We start from the raw sequence: 16,133 nt of genomic DNA, 5'->3' as shown, positions 1-16,133 counted from the left end.
GCTGTGCTCAAATTCCTGCACCAGGCGGCATGCAGTCCTGCAATGGGGAGAAGGTCCAAACTGTCTCCTTTGTCCTCCCCATAGAGAGATGTGCCTGTTGGGTTGATCCGATTTCCCTTTTGCTCTGAGCAATTGCCTGTCATCACCATTCAGTCAGCAATGAGAGTTCCCGTTCCCTCTGCCTACTAGGGCAGGTGGGCCGGCTACTCTGATCACATCTGTTGGGCAAGGTATGCAGCTTGTAATGAAGACAGCCTTTCACTAGATGTATGACACTTCTGTTAAAATAGAAAGACAATAACTGTCCACCATATAATTACCCTTTATATTTAGAAACGGGGAAGTTTAGTATTTGTCACGTTTGTTGAAACACAAACAGACATTTTATATTGAAAAGTAGTCTGTTTCTTTAAGTTGCAAGTGTCTGGTAATTAAAGAGGGAATGGTCGGAATTGGATGTCAGTCCCCTTTTTAATAGCCATTTAAAAGACGTTAGTTATAATCATTTATGAGAGGTTAGTTATTTTGCTTAAGTAGTTTCAGTGACAGGCCTCTTCCCTCCAGCTCTGGACAAGTTGCTAGAGAGTGCCATAAATATGGGCTGGAATTCAGCGTTCATAAATCCTCTGGGCCCAGAGCAAATCTTCAGGTTAATGCAACTTATCTGGAAAATATCTTTTAACTTAATGCAGAGCAGAATGCTTTATATTAAAAGCATTTTACAGTTTTAAACTTAATATAAAGTTTGCTTTTAATATAATGGGTGCTTTAAGCTAAAATCAGAGCAGTTGATGTCTCTTTATTCTTCTGTTTCACATTTCATGCGCCCTTTATGTAGTTCATCTTTTCCCAAGGAAGGCTCAGCAAACCCAGAGAAAATGGAAAAAAAAAAGGAGACTCTTGTTAAGATGCAATGAAAACAGAATCCAGTGCCGATTCTCAGTATTGAGTATTTGGTTGTACACTGAATCTAAATTGTGAAAGGACTGAAAGGATATAATGGAGCTAGTTACCGCACACCTGGGTAACTAAAATGCACTGCTTGTTCTCCACCTCTCCATAGCATATCCCAATTAAGGTTCCTGCATATGTCACACCACTTTCAAAAAGGAATCATGTCTTTTGTATTAAATTCCATTCACAACATTAATAATTTAAGATGTTTTGTAACAATTAACCAGGTATTAAAAGCTCAGCAGATCAATAGTTTAGGTCAGTCTATGAAACTGCTTTTTGTGGCCCTTATAAACTTACTACAAAGTAAGTTTGTAGCGTTTTATTAAGCACTTGTAAGGTATTTATAAGATAGAACCTTAATAAAAAGCATTAGTAAAAAAAAACTTGTTTTAAAGGAGGCCTTAAAACAGCCTTGAGACCCAGAGGACAAGGTAATGGTAATGGGGAAACACAGAATCATAGACTATTAGGATTGGAAGGGAGCTCAGGAGGTTGCATCTATTCCAACTCCTTCCCAAAGAAGGGCCAGCCCCAACTAGATCATCCCAGCCAAAGTTTTGTCAATCTGAGTCTTAAAAACCTCCAAGGATGGAGACTCCACAACCTCTCTGGGTAAACTGTTCCAATGCTTTATTACCCTCCTAGTGAGAGTTTGTTCCTAATAGCTAACCTCAACTTCCCTTGTTGCAACTTGAGACCGTTGCTCCTTGTTTGTCTTCTGCCGTCACTGAGAACAGTCCAGCTCCATCCTCTTTTAAACTTCCCTTCAAATGGAAGTCGAAACTGTTTTATTTTGACTTCTGTTTCGCCACTTCAAAGGGATGGTGTTTTATTTTGACGGTCCATTTTGAAGCACCGTTGCATTTTGTTTTGTCAAAACTGTTTTGCTGTTTCGATGTTTTGTTCATAGGCTATAATGGGGAATCATGAAAATGCCTATAACTTTATCATTTTGTGCCTGATTTGAATGAGAGCAGCAGGGAGGGTAGCCCCTGCTGAGGTCACAAAGCCTGTCATGTTTCAAGGCATTAGGGAAACTGCACCTCAAACTGTTCAGAGCAAAAGTCGTGTTGCTTGTAAGTGTGAAGGCACAAAGAACACTTAGTTCAAACAATGCTTTTTATGCTGTTATCTCAGCCCTCCCCCAGAGCACTGGGATTGGAAGGGACCTCAGGGAAGGATCATAGTCACTGGCCAGCTACACAGTCAATAATGAGAGCAGTCCTTCCCCTTCCCCTCTCCTTAGTTTCTGTTTCCCTGCAAGCAAGCCCAGCTTTGAAACTTGAAGTGTTCCAAAACTTTCGAAACATTTCAGCTGCCCTCGTTTTGTTTCGAGGCTGTTTCAAAGTCTTTCGTTTCATTTCAAATTCGCCGTTTCGAGCTCAGGACGAATCAAAACTCAACACCAGGTGAAATTTTGCGCAGCCCTTCTCTTTTGCGCAGGTCTTCTCTTCTCCAGTCTAAATAAGCCCAGTTCCCTCAACTTCTTCTCACAAGTCATGTACCCCAGACACCTAACTATTGGATGTTAGAAAACAGATTCACCCAGAAAGCTGCTAATGGCTGTATTTGACCTGGCTGCATGGACATGGGTGTATAGCCACAAGCTTTTTAATGAGCAGACATGTACCATATACTGACATTTACCATCCATGGTGACATGTCAGCAGAGTTGCCAACATTGTTGTGTCCTAGGCAGTGTGCATCTACCAAACTATGGTGGTGGTCTGCATCTGGCTGTTGTTAGGGTTACAGGTGAAGGCAGGTTTGCCTGTGCTCCTTTCATTAAACAAACCAAAAAAAAATAAAAATAATAGTAGTTCACAACTTACAAAAATGGACTGCCAGTCAGGATGACTTGGTTTAATCCATAGCATGGTTTACCACAACTCACTTCTGTTTTTGCTAGGCAAGGAAATGATGCTGGCATTTTGCTAACAACAATAGTATTTAAATAGCTCTGGCTACCAAAGTGTTTCTGTAGGAGAGACGAGCCTTTACATGAATAATACAACTTAATTTTACAGTAGTTTACGATCCTTGTGCGGGGTATCCTGTAGTCTTGCAATAAGCCATGTTTTGGGGAGTTTCCACTTGAAAGCGTTTCCAGTTGCAGTCAGTTGTGCTGCCTGTTGCAAGGCTTCATGATAGGAAAGCGAACTTACAGACAGCGTGTTCAGAAGTAGTTAAGGGGTCTTGTGTGCTTATACATGGTACGTGTTAAATCTTTGTAGGGAAAACCCATGCGGAGCCACAGAACAGGCATCAAATGATGTGGAGAAGGAAAGGATTTAGCAAAAATAATCCAATACAAATTGCAGCCTTAAGGTTTAGCTCATATGCTGCCCACATGAAATAAGTCTCATCCCTGCTTCCATGAGAACTTGTGCTTGAAGGATCTTGCTACCATGTCTCCAGCATTTTTTTGTTTCTTCTCTAGGGATTTTATGATAATCCCATAGAGGTGGGTGAGGAGGAAGGGTTGTGGTCATGAATGGTTTTCTTAGGCCCCTGGCAGACATTATACTTAAGATGTGGTTCATTGGTTAATCCCATTTTAAGTAGTGACCTGGCCGCAAGTTCGTTCAGTTAATGGTGTGTTAAAATGGGGGAATAAACCACAACATGATTACACATAATATGTGTAATAACTTTGTGGCTGGTTCTTTTCACGCCTTTGATTTGAATGTGTGGCCTTTCAAGACTCCCATGCATTACAGAGGCTGGGGGGCCGCGCAGCTGATCAGGGCTCCCAATCAGGGGAGTGGACCTTAAGCCCCAGTCATCTACTGGAAGCCCCCAGTGGGAGGAAAGTATGGTGCACTCCCTGCCTAGGAGGCAAGCTCATTACTTGCTGGTGCAGGGAAGCCTGGGATCAGGCTCCCCCTACCCTGGCAGTATGGTGCAATGGGATCTGATGTAGGATCCCACAGTCATGTTGCCTACCATGCATGTGTGGCAGTGCCATTACTTTAATGTCTGTCAGGGGCCTTAGAAATAGTAATTCATGAAGTACAGTCTGTCTTTCCAGAGGTGCACTAATTAGCACACGTCTTGATAGTCTTGTGGTAGTTTGCCTGTTTAGCAGTGGCAGTTCTCCAAATACATTACACTTGAGCTCAGTTTTTCTCCCAGGGGTTTTTGTTTGGGGTAATGTCTACAGTTTACACAGCCTTAAACAAATGAGCCAGTACCTTTTGGCTGTTGGACTTGAGCACCAGCCTTGCTTTTTAGGATTCCTCAGGTGATGTAGGTTGTCCAAGACTAGTGGCAATTATTTGTCATGGACTTGACCCTTTGCCACTCGGACAAGAACTTGTTATGCTATTTGATCACCTGTTGATTAATTTTCATTTCATCTTTTTTTTTATAGTGATCGGCATCACACTTCGAGTGCAATTCCAGTTCCAAAGAGACATAGTTCTACCTTCGGGGGTTTGGATATGGGCTCCTCCCCAGACAAAGGACACCGGAAGCGGGCCAGCACAGAGAGTGAAAGACTGCAGCACAAAACACCCCCTCCTAGTTACCACTCTGCGTTAGCACAGACCGTCACCATTGCAGGAGAGTCAAATAAAAAACCAGGATCGCTCTCCTCATCCTTAGATACCTCCATCGATTCATCGAAAGGAACCAACAAAAAACCCGAGGGTTTGTGTGACAGTTTAAATGGAGAAAACGGGGATCTGAACAACGTCCAGGACCAGCAGGAGCCTTTTGTGGGACATCTGAGTGCAATAAACGGGACATTTCTACCTAGTGACTGCTCTGGCATTGCAAGCGGCGGACAGCCATGTGAGCTGCGTCATCCCCTTGGCACTGATCTTTGCTGCACGGTGGAGCAAGCTGAGGAAATCATTGGGATGGAAGCCACGGGGTTCAGCACAGGAGATCAGCTAGAAGCCTTTAACTGCATCCCGGTGGACCACGCCGTGGCTGTGGAATGTGATGAACAAGTTTTGGGGGAGTTTGAAGAGTTCTCCCGAAGGATCTATGCACTGAATGAAAACATGTCTAGCTTTCGCAGGCCGCGCAAAAGCTCGGACAAATAAGCAAGCTTGATGAACGTGGGGTAGCAGACGTTAGCAAGGTGAAATCGGTGATCTGGAATGAAGATGATGAAATTGCACTTATCATTTGTATTTGTTATGGCAAAAATGATTAAAGCTGTTCCTATTGTGTTAGGAGATGGACTTTATAACTGAGAGCGAATAGCCCAGGATCATGGTGTATTCACAGTGCAGGTAAATTTTTGACTCTGCTTCCAGTCCTTCCTTTGTCTGGTATTTATAATCTGTTTTTCAGGTACCAGCATCCATTCTGAATACTTTCCTTGAGAGAGCATCTAGTGCCGCTCCGGCCCTTGTATGAATATGCGTCTGCTTTAATTATTATTTAGAGTTATATTTTATTTTCTATCTTTTTGAGAGGAAAGAACTTTAATTTAAAAATACATTTATGGGAAGACCAGCAGACATTATTTTTTACCTTCTCCCATATACAATTTTTCTTGAGCAATGTAGTCAGTGTTACAGAAATACCATGAATTTTTGTACTCGGGAGCAGCTTGTCTTATTCGGCTGTGCTTCGCAGACTTTTGAAGTTCTGAGATGGCACTGATGGGTTTCTAGTTCTTCAAAACCCGGTGTACCAGAGAACGCGCATCTACACACTAACCACAGTGTTTTCCCCCACAAATGATAACCACACCACTTAACTTCCCTTCCCTCCCCGCTCCTTTCACACGCACTGTTTGCTACCAATGGCTGCAGTCTTTAGACAGACCTCAAGGGCAAAGTAACACTTAATTGTTCTTAAAATGTCATCTTTAACCAGTTAGAATGAACCATCTCCCAATCTGGGATTAAAATACTGTGCCTAGGCCAGAGGCCAAAGGGGAACAAATGCACTATGTCAGTAGGTGCCACCTGTCGTGTGTTTTATGACATGTAATTTCAGACAATGTGCTGTGATGCGTTTCATGGACATGTTCTTAAGTAATCCGGACTCAAAATGCAGTCAGCACATTGGAGTTAGGTTACTTTATTAACTCCACCTTTTGTAGAAAGGGGGCACTTCATATCTCTCATCTAAAATACCTAACCTCTTCTAATTGTACCATCTCTACTTTAAATGGAGCGGTTTTCAACAGCTTACCAGAGACGCAGTTTGATTGTAGATAGGTAGTTTACCACTGGCACGTATTTCAACTGCACTAATGGGAAAACAGAATTTGCCATCTGCTTGTGATTCCTGGTATTTGTTTGGGTTCAGATTTCATTGCTCTTGCTTTCTATATTGTATACCTAAGAATTCGGGCTTGGTTGTGAGCTCGCAAATATAAATATATATAGCAGAATAAAAATTTAATTTACTTCACCATGCCTGACTCTTCTTTCCCACTCAGAGGTTTCTTTTGGATCAGTAGCCTAGTTTATACCTTTCTAACATCACCATAAGTTTAGCCTAAATGTTACTTTTAGGTGTGTACAATCCTGTGGTTCTCCACCTTTTTGGATCCAAGACGCATCTCCTGAGACTTGAGACACCCCCTCCGTAACTTTTGTGATTTGAGTGGCACCTTATTTCAACAACTGATTTACAGATTGTAGTGCTTAAAAGGTACTGGGCACTTGGGGGTGAGGGGTCATTAAGGCAGGGACAGGTCTGGGCCTGTTTATCTACTTAGCATATCTGCTCATCTCCTTATATCTTGCTTATCGCTGGGTAAGAATCACCAATATAATCTAAAAATGCATCTATGGGTATGAGAGAGACAGTATGCACCATTTGACTGTCTAGTACGTCCATTTTCATATAACATCCTAATAGTTGTAATGAAATTCTAGTAATGTTTTCACCTATGAACACTTGAAGTTGTTTATAACTGCATAATTGGATCCAGCTTCTCATCTATTTTTATTATACTGCAACAGGACACGTTGGAGAAAGAAACCAAGTCCTCAGTTCAAAAACATGCATACACGCAAGTCCAATTTTAAGCACAAAAGCATCCCAGATTTGTGTGTGAATTTGCAGCTGTACAAGTGCTTTGTGGAACTGATGCATCTGCAGCTAGAAATGAAACACTTTCTGATAGAGAAGGAAAGACGGTTCCCCGTTCTGCATGAATGTCCATATTTTCATTAGGGTTACAGCTGTTATAGCTCTGCTACTCTGCATGGAGGAAGCTTACTGAACACTTTTTAAGTCAGACTCCAAGGCCCAATCCTGGTGTGGAGGGCTGGATGGGCCAGCGCTGGGCCTCCAGGACCCAATCCTGATACATGGGGCAGCGCTGGATCCCCAGGAACCAATCCCAACGTGTGGGGGTAGCGCTGAACCTCCCAGGGACCAATTCTGCCATGTGAGGGCAGTGCCAGACCTCCAGGAACCAACCTTAATATGAGGGTGTATCCATGCCCCAAGGGACGAATCCTGACATGCAGAGGCACTGCCCCGGCACTCAATCCCAGCATGCAGGGGTGCCCCCAGGCCCCTGGAACCAATCTTAGCACATGGGGTGAGATGCAGGCTCCTGGGAACCAATCTCAGTAATTGGGGTGGGGGGAGAGTGGCACTGAGCCTCAGGGTCTGATCCTGGTGTGTGGGGCTCCGTCTGAGTCGTGGACCACTCATTTGGTCCATGGGGCCAAAAGATTGAGCACCACTGCCTTAGACCAAACGTGGCATCTCAAAGCATGAGGCAGCACGACGGGACACGGGGAATACTGTGCTGATTTCAAATTCTTTTTATTTTTGTCACAAATAGATTATTCCAGGTTCCACCCAACCAAATGAAGCCTAATAGTTCTCTTTCCTTACGTTGTGTTGCTTATGCTGTTTAGTGCTCTTGTACTGACGCACAGTCATTACAGAAGTGAGCCATTCCTCTGCCTCCCACCTCTTAGGCTGCAAGGTGCCAACCCTGTCTTCTGCAAGTCTTAAATTGTCAGTAAGTTTGCTTGCAGTATTTATAATATTCTACCTAGAACAACGTGGGATGGTTGGGGAGCGGGGGTGATGGATTGCAACCAATCAGACTGTTATAAGTAAATGAATTTTGTGAGCTGCTGCATCCTCGCAGCTTTCTATTAAACAGCACAGGTTTAAAAAAAATAATAATGGGAGGGAAACCCGCAGTAAATTTTAAAAGGAGGGGAACGATCCATCATTGTACGTTTAAAGTGCCAAAAGCCTTTCAATTTCTGCACAGCTGTGATACTGTTAAAGTCCTCCAAGTGTTTTCAAGTCAAAATGTTTCACTGCCTTTTTCTACCCGCTCCTTTCCAAGGAATTGCAAAGATTTTTTTTTTCTTCAGACTATTAGTCTTGGAAGATTGTAGCCGCTGTATTTTCATAGCAAGCAGAAGACTGTTGGCTTATCGTTGCCAGCCAGATATTTTAAATAACTGGAAGTAAAATATTCCACAGTAAATGGCACATTAAAGTATTGTTGGTGATTTGTGAAAGAGTACTTCGCATCTGTATTTATAAAATAAATATAATCCATATCGACCTAAAGCAAAGTGCGGGTTCTTTACTAATAAGGGTTTTTAATTGGTGTGTTGCTTCATATTGTGGGGCAGGGTGAGATTCGAGTTGAGCGTTCTCTTAAAAACCCCTGCAGTTTTACAGTTCCTGGTTTCATAGTAACTCGAATGTGATGAATATTCCAAAAGCAGGTTGAGGTTAAGGAAACATCGTACTGTCCCATTTGATCCAAATTCTGTTTCACCTGAGATTGTTTCAACGCCACGGACCGCAGCTGGAATAACATCTCCATTGTGTGATGGGGCAGCTGGGTTTGTGCAACTTTGGGGGATTGTGGAAATGCCTTGTTCGTGCATGGGGGAGGCGTGCTACTCTTGCAGTGCCTTGTGATCCAAGCTAATGAGCACCATGTGCCTGTGTGATGAGCTTACTTTCCAGCTCAACAAGACACCACCACAGCCACCCCGACGCAGGGAGTGACCATGACCTGGGGCACCGTGAGATGGAGGCTGTGTAAAACATGAACCAAAGGGACTCTCCGGGCTTCAACAATGATGGAGAATGTGCTTCCTCCCACTCCTACCTGAGAGAGGAAAATGCTGGGACCCCAGCTGAAGGGTGCATGTGCGAGGGAAGCTGGAGTGCACAAGAGAAAACTGGAGCAAGCTGGAAACCTGGTAATGTACAGACTGTAAACCCAGCACAGCTGGGATGGGAAGGTCCCCGAGGTGAATGCCATACTGTTCTTCACTTTGTCTTCATCATTGTATGTGTTTAAGCAGTTGCTTAGAGGTTTTTTTTTATGGTGGTAAAATGAATTGCATGTGCTGGGCGTGCAAAAGAGTTTATTACTGCATTTGAACTACTGAGATGGCTGGAAGTAAGGCAGATAGACTTGCCCATGGTCCCAACTCTGCCGCTGCCCTTGGGAAGATTCCCCCATTTACAGAAGTTTAGGGCTGGAAAGGACCTCGTGCAATCATTAGGTCCAGCCCCCTTGTTGTGGGCAGGAAAGACTGCTGGGGTCAAATAACCCCAGCAAGGTGTGCGTCCGGTCTCCTTTTGAAGATCTCCAGGGTAGGAGTCTATTCCAGAGTCTGGTCACACAAACTGTGAAGTTTTTCCTTGTATCCAGTCTGAAACCTGGATATTTCTCCTCTATGCTACGGGGAAATTCCTTGTCTGCATTTGGTTAGTTAAAGTTGTAAACTGTTGGGCAGAGAGTAGCTAGCACAGCGGTGACCCAATCTTAGTTGGGCCCTGTGAGCTGTGTGAGCACCTATGCTCTTGTCCCTGCCCCACTCCCAGCTGATTTCAGATGCCCATTCTCGGGCTACATCCTAATTTGCAAAGCGCTCAAGTTTCAGCTGCATTAATAGGGACTGTGGAGCTATAAACTAATTTGCCCGGGCAGTTGACCTCTCAGGGACACACCAGGTCAGGAACGTGCGAGAGCTGGTGATGGTATCCTCAGCCGAGAGGATCTGCTCCTGAATGAGTTTCTGGAGGAAACTGAGCAAATTCAGAATCTGGCCAGCCCTAGGGGGAAAAAAAGCAAGGCTATCTTCTTTAGCAGCTCTTTCTTTTCAGTAAGTTTCATCCATTTTGAAACAAGTCAATATGCCAAGCTTAATTGTTGCAAAAAATTGAGAGCCGAAGATTGCACGAGGGACTTTGCTACTGACTACATAGTGTAAGTCTCTCTGGAGTATTAAGTACTGATTAAGGGGTGTTAGTTGTAGCCATGCTGGTCTAAGGACATAGGCAGGCCAGGTTCTTTGTGGATGGAGATGTGATGTCTTTTATCAGACCAACTAAATAGTTGGGGAAAAGTTCTTTGCAAGCTTTCAGGAGAACACATAACAGCAGCGGAGTCCCCCCGTGCCTGAAGAAGGGTGTCTGTGCCCAAAAGCTTGCAAAGAGCTTTGTTCCAACTGTTTAGTTGAGCTAATAAAATATCACATCTACCCAAAAAACCTTTCCTGCCTAAGTGCTGATCAATGCATGTACAAATCATGAAGTTATGGCCAAAGCATAGACCAAAAGAGGCCTTACCAAAGGCTGGCCTCCCAGCACCATAGTGCCGGTGGGAGTAGACTTGGCAGACAGCAGTGTTAAAGTCAGCTGTTAAATTGATTGATAAGGGTGGTTCCTAAAAGTTTTTTAGAGCAGTGATTCCCAATCTTTTTTTTTTTTTGTACCAGGACCCATTTCTAAACATAGATAGCCAGTCCTAGCCCAGTGCCCCCCAGTGTGTGGGGCAGAAGATGGTGCCTGTGGGATATGGGGGGTCCCAAGTAACTCCTTGCAGCCTAGAAGTCGGCCAGCCTCCAAGGGAAAGTCCACTGTTTCCCATGTTTTTCTCCTTGAAAGGAGAATCTATTTTTAAAGTTTGCCTGCATCCCTTTCATATATTCTTGCAACCCAGTTTTGGGTTGCAGCCCACGGGTTGAAAGAGACTGGTTCAGAACACACCTGGTAATGACAGGAGGTGTGAGGATTAGCATTATTTGGAAAAGGTGTTTATGTTGGTTATATATAGATGCCTGAGGACCACAAAAATGTTTTGATGCTCAGGGAAAAGAAGGACTGGACATCTCTGGGATTTGCATTAGGCCTGGGGGGGCACTATACGCGAGTTGTGCCTGTGTCTTACCACCAGCATCCAGGTCTAACCTCTTGTAAGCCTTTGGACAGGTGCGGTGTAGGTAACAAGCCTGGCGGAGTCTTGCAGCCCTTGTAGTCATTTTGGATGCAACTTCAAGGTCTCCAAGAGAGCTCTTGCTGTAACAGCAGCACAGACAACACCTGGACAGAGCACTTGCAAGCAGAGAGCTACACGGACCAAGAGGGAGCACAGAGGCCCAGCAGGTGGGGAAGCTGTCTGGGAGATGGGATTAGAAAGCACTGTGTGTGGCTTGAAGAGGACTCTAACTTTGTTCTCTTGGTACCTAAAGCACGATTTATATGGTAGAGTGCCCCCCTGTATCTATAAAATAAACCCTGTAAAGCACGTGTTTTTTCCTAAGGAAACTCCTTCCACCTGCAGACTGGTTTCAGGGGAATCCAGCAGCTCTGTGTGGCGCGCAGGATGAATTTCACTGGCCCGTGGACTAAAGCAGAGTTGTACTGATGGAGAAATTTGACAACTGATCTTCAGTCCCTCCCTTGCTCCTCGTCGTCATTGCAGTCGTGTGTTTTGCTGGGCATTTGGCTAATCAAACAGCTCTGGGCGCCACATTTCAACAAGGATGTGGAAAAACGTGAGAGGGTCCAGAGAGGAGCCAGCCATATGATCAGGGACTTGCAAGACAAGCCACAGGAGGAGAGGCTGAGGGACTTGGGCCTCTTCAGCCTGTGGAAGAGGAAGGTGAGAGGGGACTTGGTAGTGGCTTACCGCTACATCAGGGGAATACATCAAGAGCCCAGTGACTAGCTGTTCACCAGGGCACCTGGGGAAGACCAGGAGCGACGGGTACAAACTCCTGAAAGGCCGCTTCAGGCTCAATTCCAGGAAAAACTCCTCCACGGGCAGGGTGTCCACAATGTGGAATAAACTCCCTTCAGAGGTGGTGCAGTCGCCTATCCTGGAAATCAAGAGGAGACTGTGGACGGTCTTTTCCTGCCTAGTGCAGGGGGCTGGACCCGATGATCCACAAGATCCCTTCCAGCCCCCAACAACCTATGAATCTATAATCATTTTTGGCTAAATTATATTTTTAAGTCACTTTACTTGGGTGTCTTTTGCTTGACTGACTGACAGGTATGGAATAAAAATCCCCCTAGAGTCTCTTTGAAGTTGTTCAACAACCAAGACCATTTCCTTCTCCGTTACAGTGGCTGCTTTTACTTCCGTCTTTTTTCTTTTAAAGGAAAAGCCAAAATGAAAAACAAAATCTTATTGAAACCCATTGCTGCATTTTTTGCACAGTCAGACGGGCAAAAGAAATGCGTTGTCAGGTTTGAGTTGGTTCCTCGTGTCAGCCAGCATGCGTAACCCACTTGGACTAGCAAGTATTTCCCTGACTGCAGAAAGCAGACATTGCTGCTCCTCTGAGGAGGTTCGATCAAGAATACAAGGGGGAGAGGAACATTTTTTAATGCCGGCATTTTCTCCTTAGCCCTGCAAGCTGAGCAGCAAGCCTGCAGCTGAGGAGGGCTGCTTTTGCAATGCTGCGGGCTGGGGCGGCAGGAGTTTCCCAGCTGAAGCACCCATATTGATTACCAGCCATAATCGGAACAAGCTCAAACTGTTTCTTTAGGCAGAGTTTGATGTCATTTCCTTGGCTGGGCTGGGGCAGGCTGTCGGGAAGGGGGTAAATCTAACACTTGCTCTAATTATTGCCTAATTTTTTTGGACTCTTGGCAGCAGTGCTCAAGTTCTTCGTCATTCATTCACCTGCCAGCAGCGGGACGTGTCCTGGCTCTGAGCGCCAAGGGGATCGTGTAATTACGGCTACTAACCATCATATTCCCATAACATACCTGTCAGGGGGGTTTCCACACCCCTGCTGCTAACTATGGAATGGGTTGTGCCAGTGATACCCTTTCCCCAAGCTCAGCAAGAGCGCTGTTACCCTTCAATAAATGTCATGGAAAGTGGTAATGCCTTTCAGTGATGTCATCTGCAAAGAAGGCTAAATCCGTGGCTGCTCAAGTCCAATGTTTTCAGTTGTCTTGCCTGGTATTTTATTTCATGTATCCATTAAAAGTGATTACGGATCAAATTGCGTGGTTGAAGCCGAATGTCAGAGTGAAATTATGGATAAATATTACAGATTATTACAACTCAGTCTCCAGGCCATTCTCAAGTCCCGCAGCACTGGGAGCTGGAGGAGCAAGACAAGGAGTTCAGGGCAGCTAGAAATACTCTGAAGCCAAAAATGAGCTCCAGTTCAGAGTAGAAAGCAATATGGCGCATTAGATCATGGGCTGGAGGGAGGCAGCAGCTCTGCAAGGTGCAGTCAGTAGGAACGAGTAGCTAATAGTGATCTTGCTGTGCAAGGCACGCAGATATTGGTCTTGGTGAGCACCCCCGCAGGTGAGAGGGCCTTGGGAGGTCCATGTTACATTGGCAAGTCTGCCTCCGATTCCCAGCTCCACCATGAAGTTGAGTGTTAATCCCCTGGTACTTTAATGGGGCAGTGTGCTGCAACGATTAGGGCCCTTGGGAGACATGGGCTCTCATCCTGCTTTTACCCTTTGGCACTGGTGGCACCTTGAGCAAGTGAATTCACCCCTTTATCTCTGCTTCCACTCCTGCTGTTTGTCTGATCTGGTTAGGTGGGAAGCTTTTGGCATCCAAGGGGTCCGTGGGTGCTGCTGTAGGCACATGATGGGGCCCCACCTACATAGCTCATAGGTGCTACCAGCTTATAAATAGCACTGGGCCATGCAGTGCTCGGTGCAATGCCTGTGCTCTAATCAGGATTTGCTGTTCTTCCTGGTAGGTCCTTGGTGCCGCAGATTAAGGTGCTGGCACCTTGATACTGAGATATGTGCAGCCTTGTCTTAGGTCTGTGGTACGTGAGTATTCCTCTTAGCCAGGGGTGGACAATTATTTGGCCTGGAGAGCCACTAAAGGGGTTTTGGTGAGCTGGTAAGGGTGTGGGGGAAGGTGCTGACCTGGACTTAGTCCCTGTCCTGGCTGTTTACACTGCCCAGCGCAGCAGGGGGAAAGGGGAGCAAGGTGCTGGACACATCAGGTGGATGGGCAGATGGGGTCTCCATGCAGACTGGCCCAAGACCCATGTGGGCAGGGTGGGTGGATGGGGTGGGGTCGCGGGCAAGTGGGGAGTGGCATACCTGCGGGGACAGGTGGACGGAGCTGGGGTTGGGATCGTGAGATGGTGACAGTGCGAGGGGGATCCAGCCCAGAGGCCATATTTTGCCCACCCCTGCTCTTATCCTTTATTGACCTATTGTCCATCTTAGTCTTGATGTTAGTGGAAGGTCTGGACTAGATTCTGCGGAGCTGCGGCTTCCTAAGGTCTTTCCAAAATCCTGCTCTGGTCACTCCTGGGGCACCTGCCCAGGAGACGCTTTCTGAGGGCTTCCTTTCTCAGCTCTTCCCATCATCTTAGCAATCCCCTGTCTTACTTCATCGCCCCTTCACAAAATGTTAAAAATGCCAACAACTTAGCTCTCCAGCGGTGCAACCAAGTCAACCCTGACTCATTCTGAAAGCGGAGGTACCCACGGCTTTAGCATAGGCAAGGCTTTGGGTTGCGTCGCTGCAACAATTAGTGATCCAAGTCCTTTCGGTTGCTTTCAGACCGCTATCCCAGCCTTGTGCATCACCTCTTCCCCACCACCAAATGTGAATGTGAAACACAAAAAGAGGCTTTCCATGCTGATGCGGCACAGTTTCTAATTCACCTTAAAATGAACTGCTTATAACGGCGCTTGGAATATTCCCCCCCCACCCCACTTTCTTGCTGCAGACAAATTGCAGCGATCAATGCTGAGCTGATCATCCCCCGAAAGGCTCTGAGCTTCCCTTTACAGTTGGACTGATTGTCTTGGGCTGTGTGATGTGGGAGGGAAACGGTGCGAGGACATGGGTCAGTAATGGGCCTCTCGTCTCAGCTGCGGCACTGGAAGCAAACTAGCATCTGGGTGCATTAAGGTCTCGCAGCTTGGCGGGGAGCTGCAGTGGCTCTCTAGCATTTCAGAACATTTCTCAGGGTCCTAACGGCATTCTAGTTTGAAAGGCATTCGTTGGGGTTTGCAGTGCACTGGTTTTTGCTCTTCCTTTTCCATTTAGCCAGTCCCAGGGGAGCAAAGGCAGAGCATTCTCTCCCAATTGCTGCCCATCCTGTAAAACCTCTCAAATGTCTCTGCTTTGGAAGGTCTCACGTAGCTGGCGTCCCCTCACTCCCTTTCCTGCCAGCTGCTTGTATCAGCAAGGCAGCATCATGGGCCCGAGGTGCAGAAAAAGCCATTTATGCTAAGGAAAGGACTCCCAGTGCAACGTCTGTTCCAGCCATTGCGTGCTCTGGACTTCACATCATAGTGCTGTCATACAGGGTGTCTGCACCTAGGCTTCGGCAAGCGGAGAGGTCTGTCTCCATGACCTCTGGGAGACGGGAGACTATTGCAACGGAGTGCAGAGCCCCGGCTCCAGCGCTCTTTAGACTGATGCCATGCAAGCATTGCCTTGGGGAATGGACCTGCTTAGGTCAAGGTGGTATCTCCCAATCCCCTCTACAGACAGGTCTCCAGCCTGCTGACCTTCAGGTCTCATGAACTGAACGCCAGTTGTCCTTCTGCACTATTTTTCAGCAACAAAATCTGTTGCAAGAGAATGCATTTCCCCTGTTTATTGGCAGCCCACCTTGTTAATGCTCCCCTGCATGGAGCTGGACTTTTAACTCGAAATAGTAAGAAACAAGGTAATGAGCTGTCAGCAGCTCTGCTCCTTCAGCATGAAAACACAGATTCGCATCACTTGAGCCAAATGAAATAATCCCAGTAACACAGCCACGGTATTAGACTATTATCCTCCAAGTTCATCAATCACTAGGTCCCATGTAGGACTAGCCTAATAATCTAGGCTTGTGAATCCCCACCGGGGTGCTGAGGAGGAGGAGATGAGATTTAAGCACAGCTCAGGCTCGTCCTTTCCTGACCGCTCGCCTACCCCAACTGCTCAGCCCCTCTGCAATGAGTTGCGTGTTCAC

The 16,133-nt window shown here is 46.0% G+C and overlaps 1 protein-coding gene and 1 long non-coding RNA gene across 5 annotated transcripts in view; both read left to right on the top strand.

Annotated features, from left to right (window-relative positions):
* UVRAG (UV radiation resistance associated) overlaps positions 1–6,336 on the top strand; it is a 145,568-nt gene extending 139,232 nt beyond the window's left edge. For all 3 annotated transcript variants that reach the window (XM_090030753.1, XM_090030751.1, XM_090030752.1), the window contains one exon: positions 4,331–6,336. In XM_090030753.1, coding sequence (XP_089886879.1) covers positions 4,331–5,009 — 679 coding nt within the window. In that variant the 3' untranslated portion in view covers positions 5,010–6,336. The remainder of the gene's footprint in view (positions 1–4,330) is intronic.
* A 2,312-nt stretch (positions 6,337–8,648) lies between these two features.
* LOC149875416 (uncharacterized) lies at positions 8,649–13,107 on the top strand. Of its 2 annotated transcripts, none has more exons than XR_016440032.1 (3): positions 8,649–9,128; positions 11,138–11,322; positions 11,501–13,107. It is a non-coding gene; the product is annotated as an uncharacterized LOC149875416 (long non-coding RNA). The 2 variants fall into 2 exon arrangements; XR_016440033.1 differs by having other exon boundaries at positions 11,481–13,107.
* Positions 13,108–16,133: the final 3,026 nt, after the last annotated feature.

Source organism: Crocodylus siamensis, chromosome 1 (assembly GCF_052110815.1).
Source record: "Crocodylus siamensis isolate JL-2025a chromosome 1, ASM5211081v1, whole genome shotgun sequence".
NCBI lineage: Eukaryota > Metazoa > Chordata > Crocodylia > Crocodylidae > Crocodylus > Crocodylus siamensis.
Note: the sequence above shows the minus strand (reverse complement) of the source record. Positions and strands in the feature narration are given on the sequence as shown.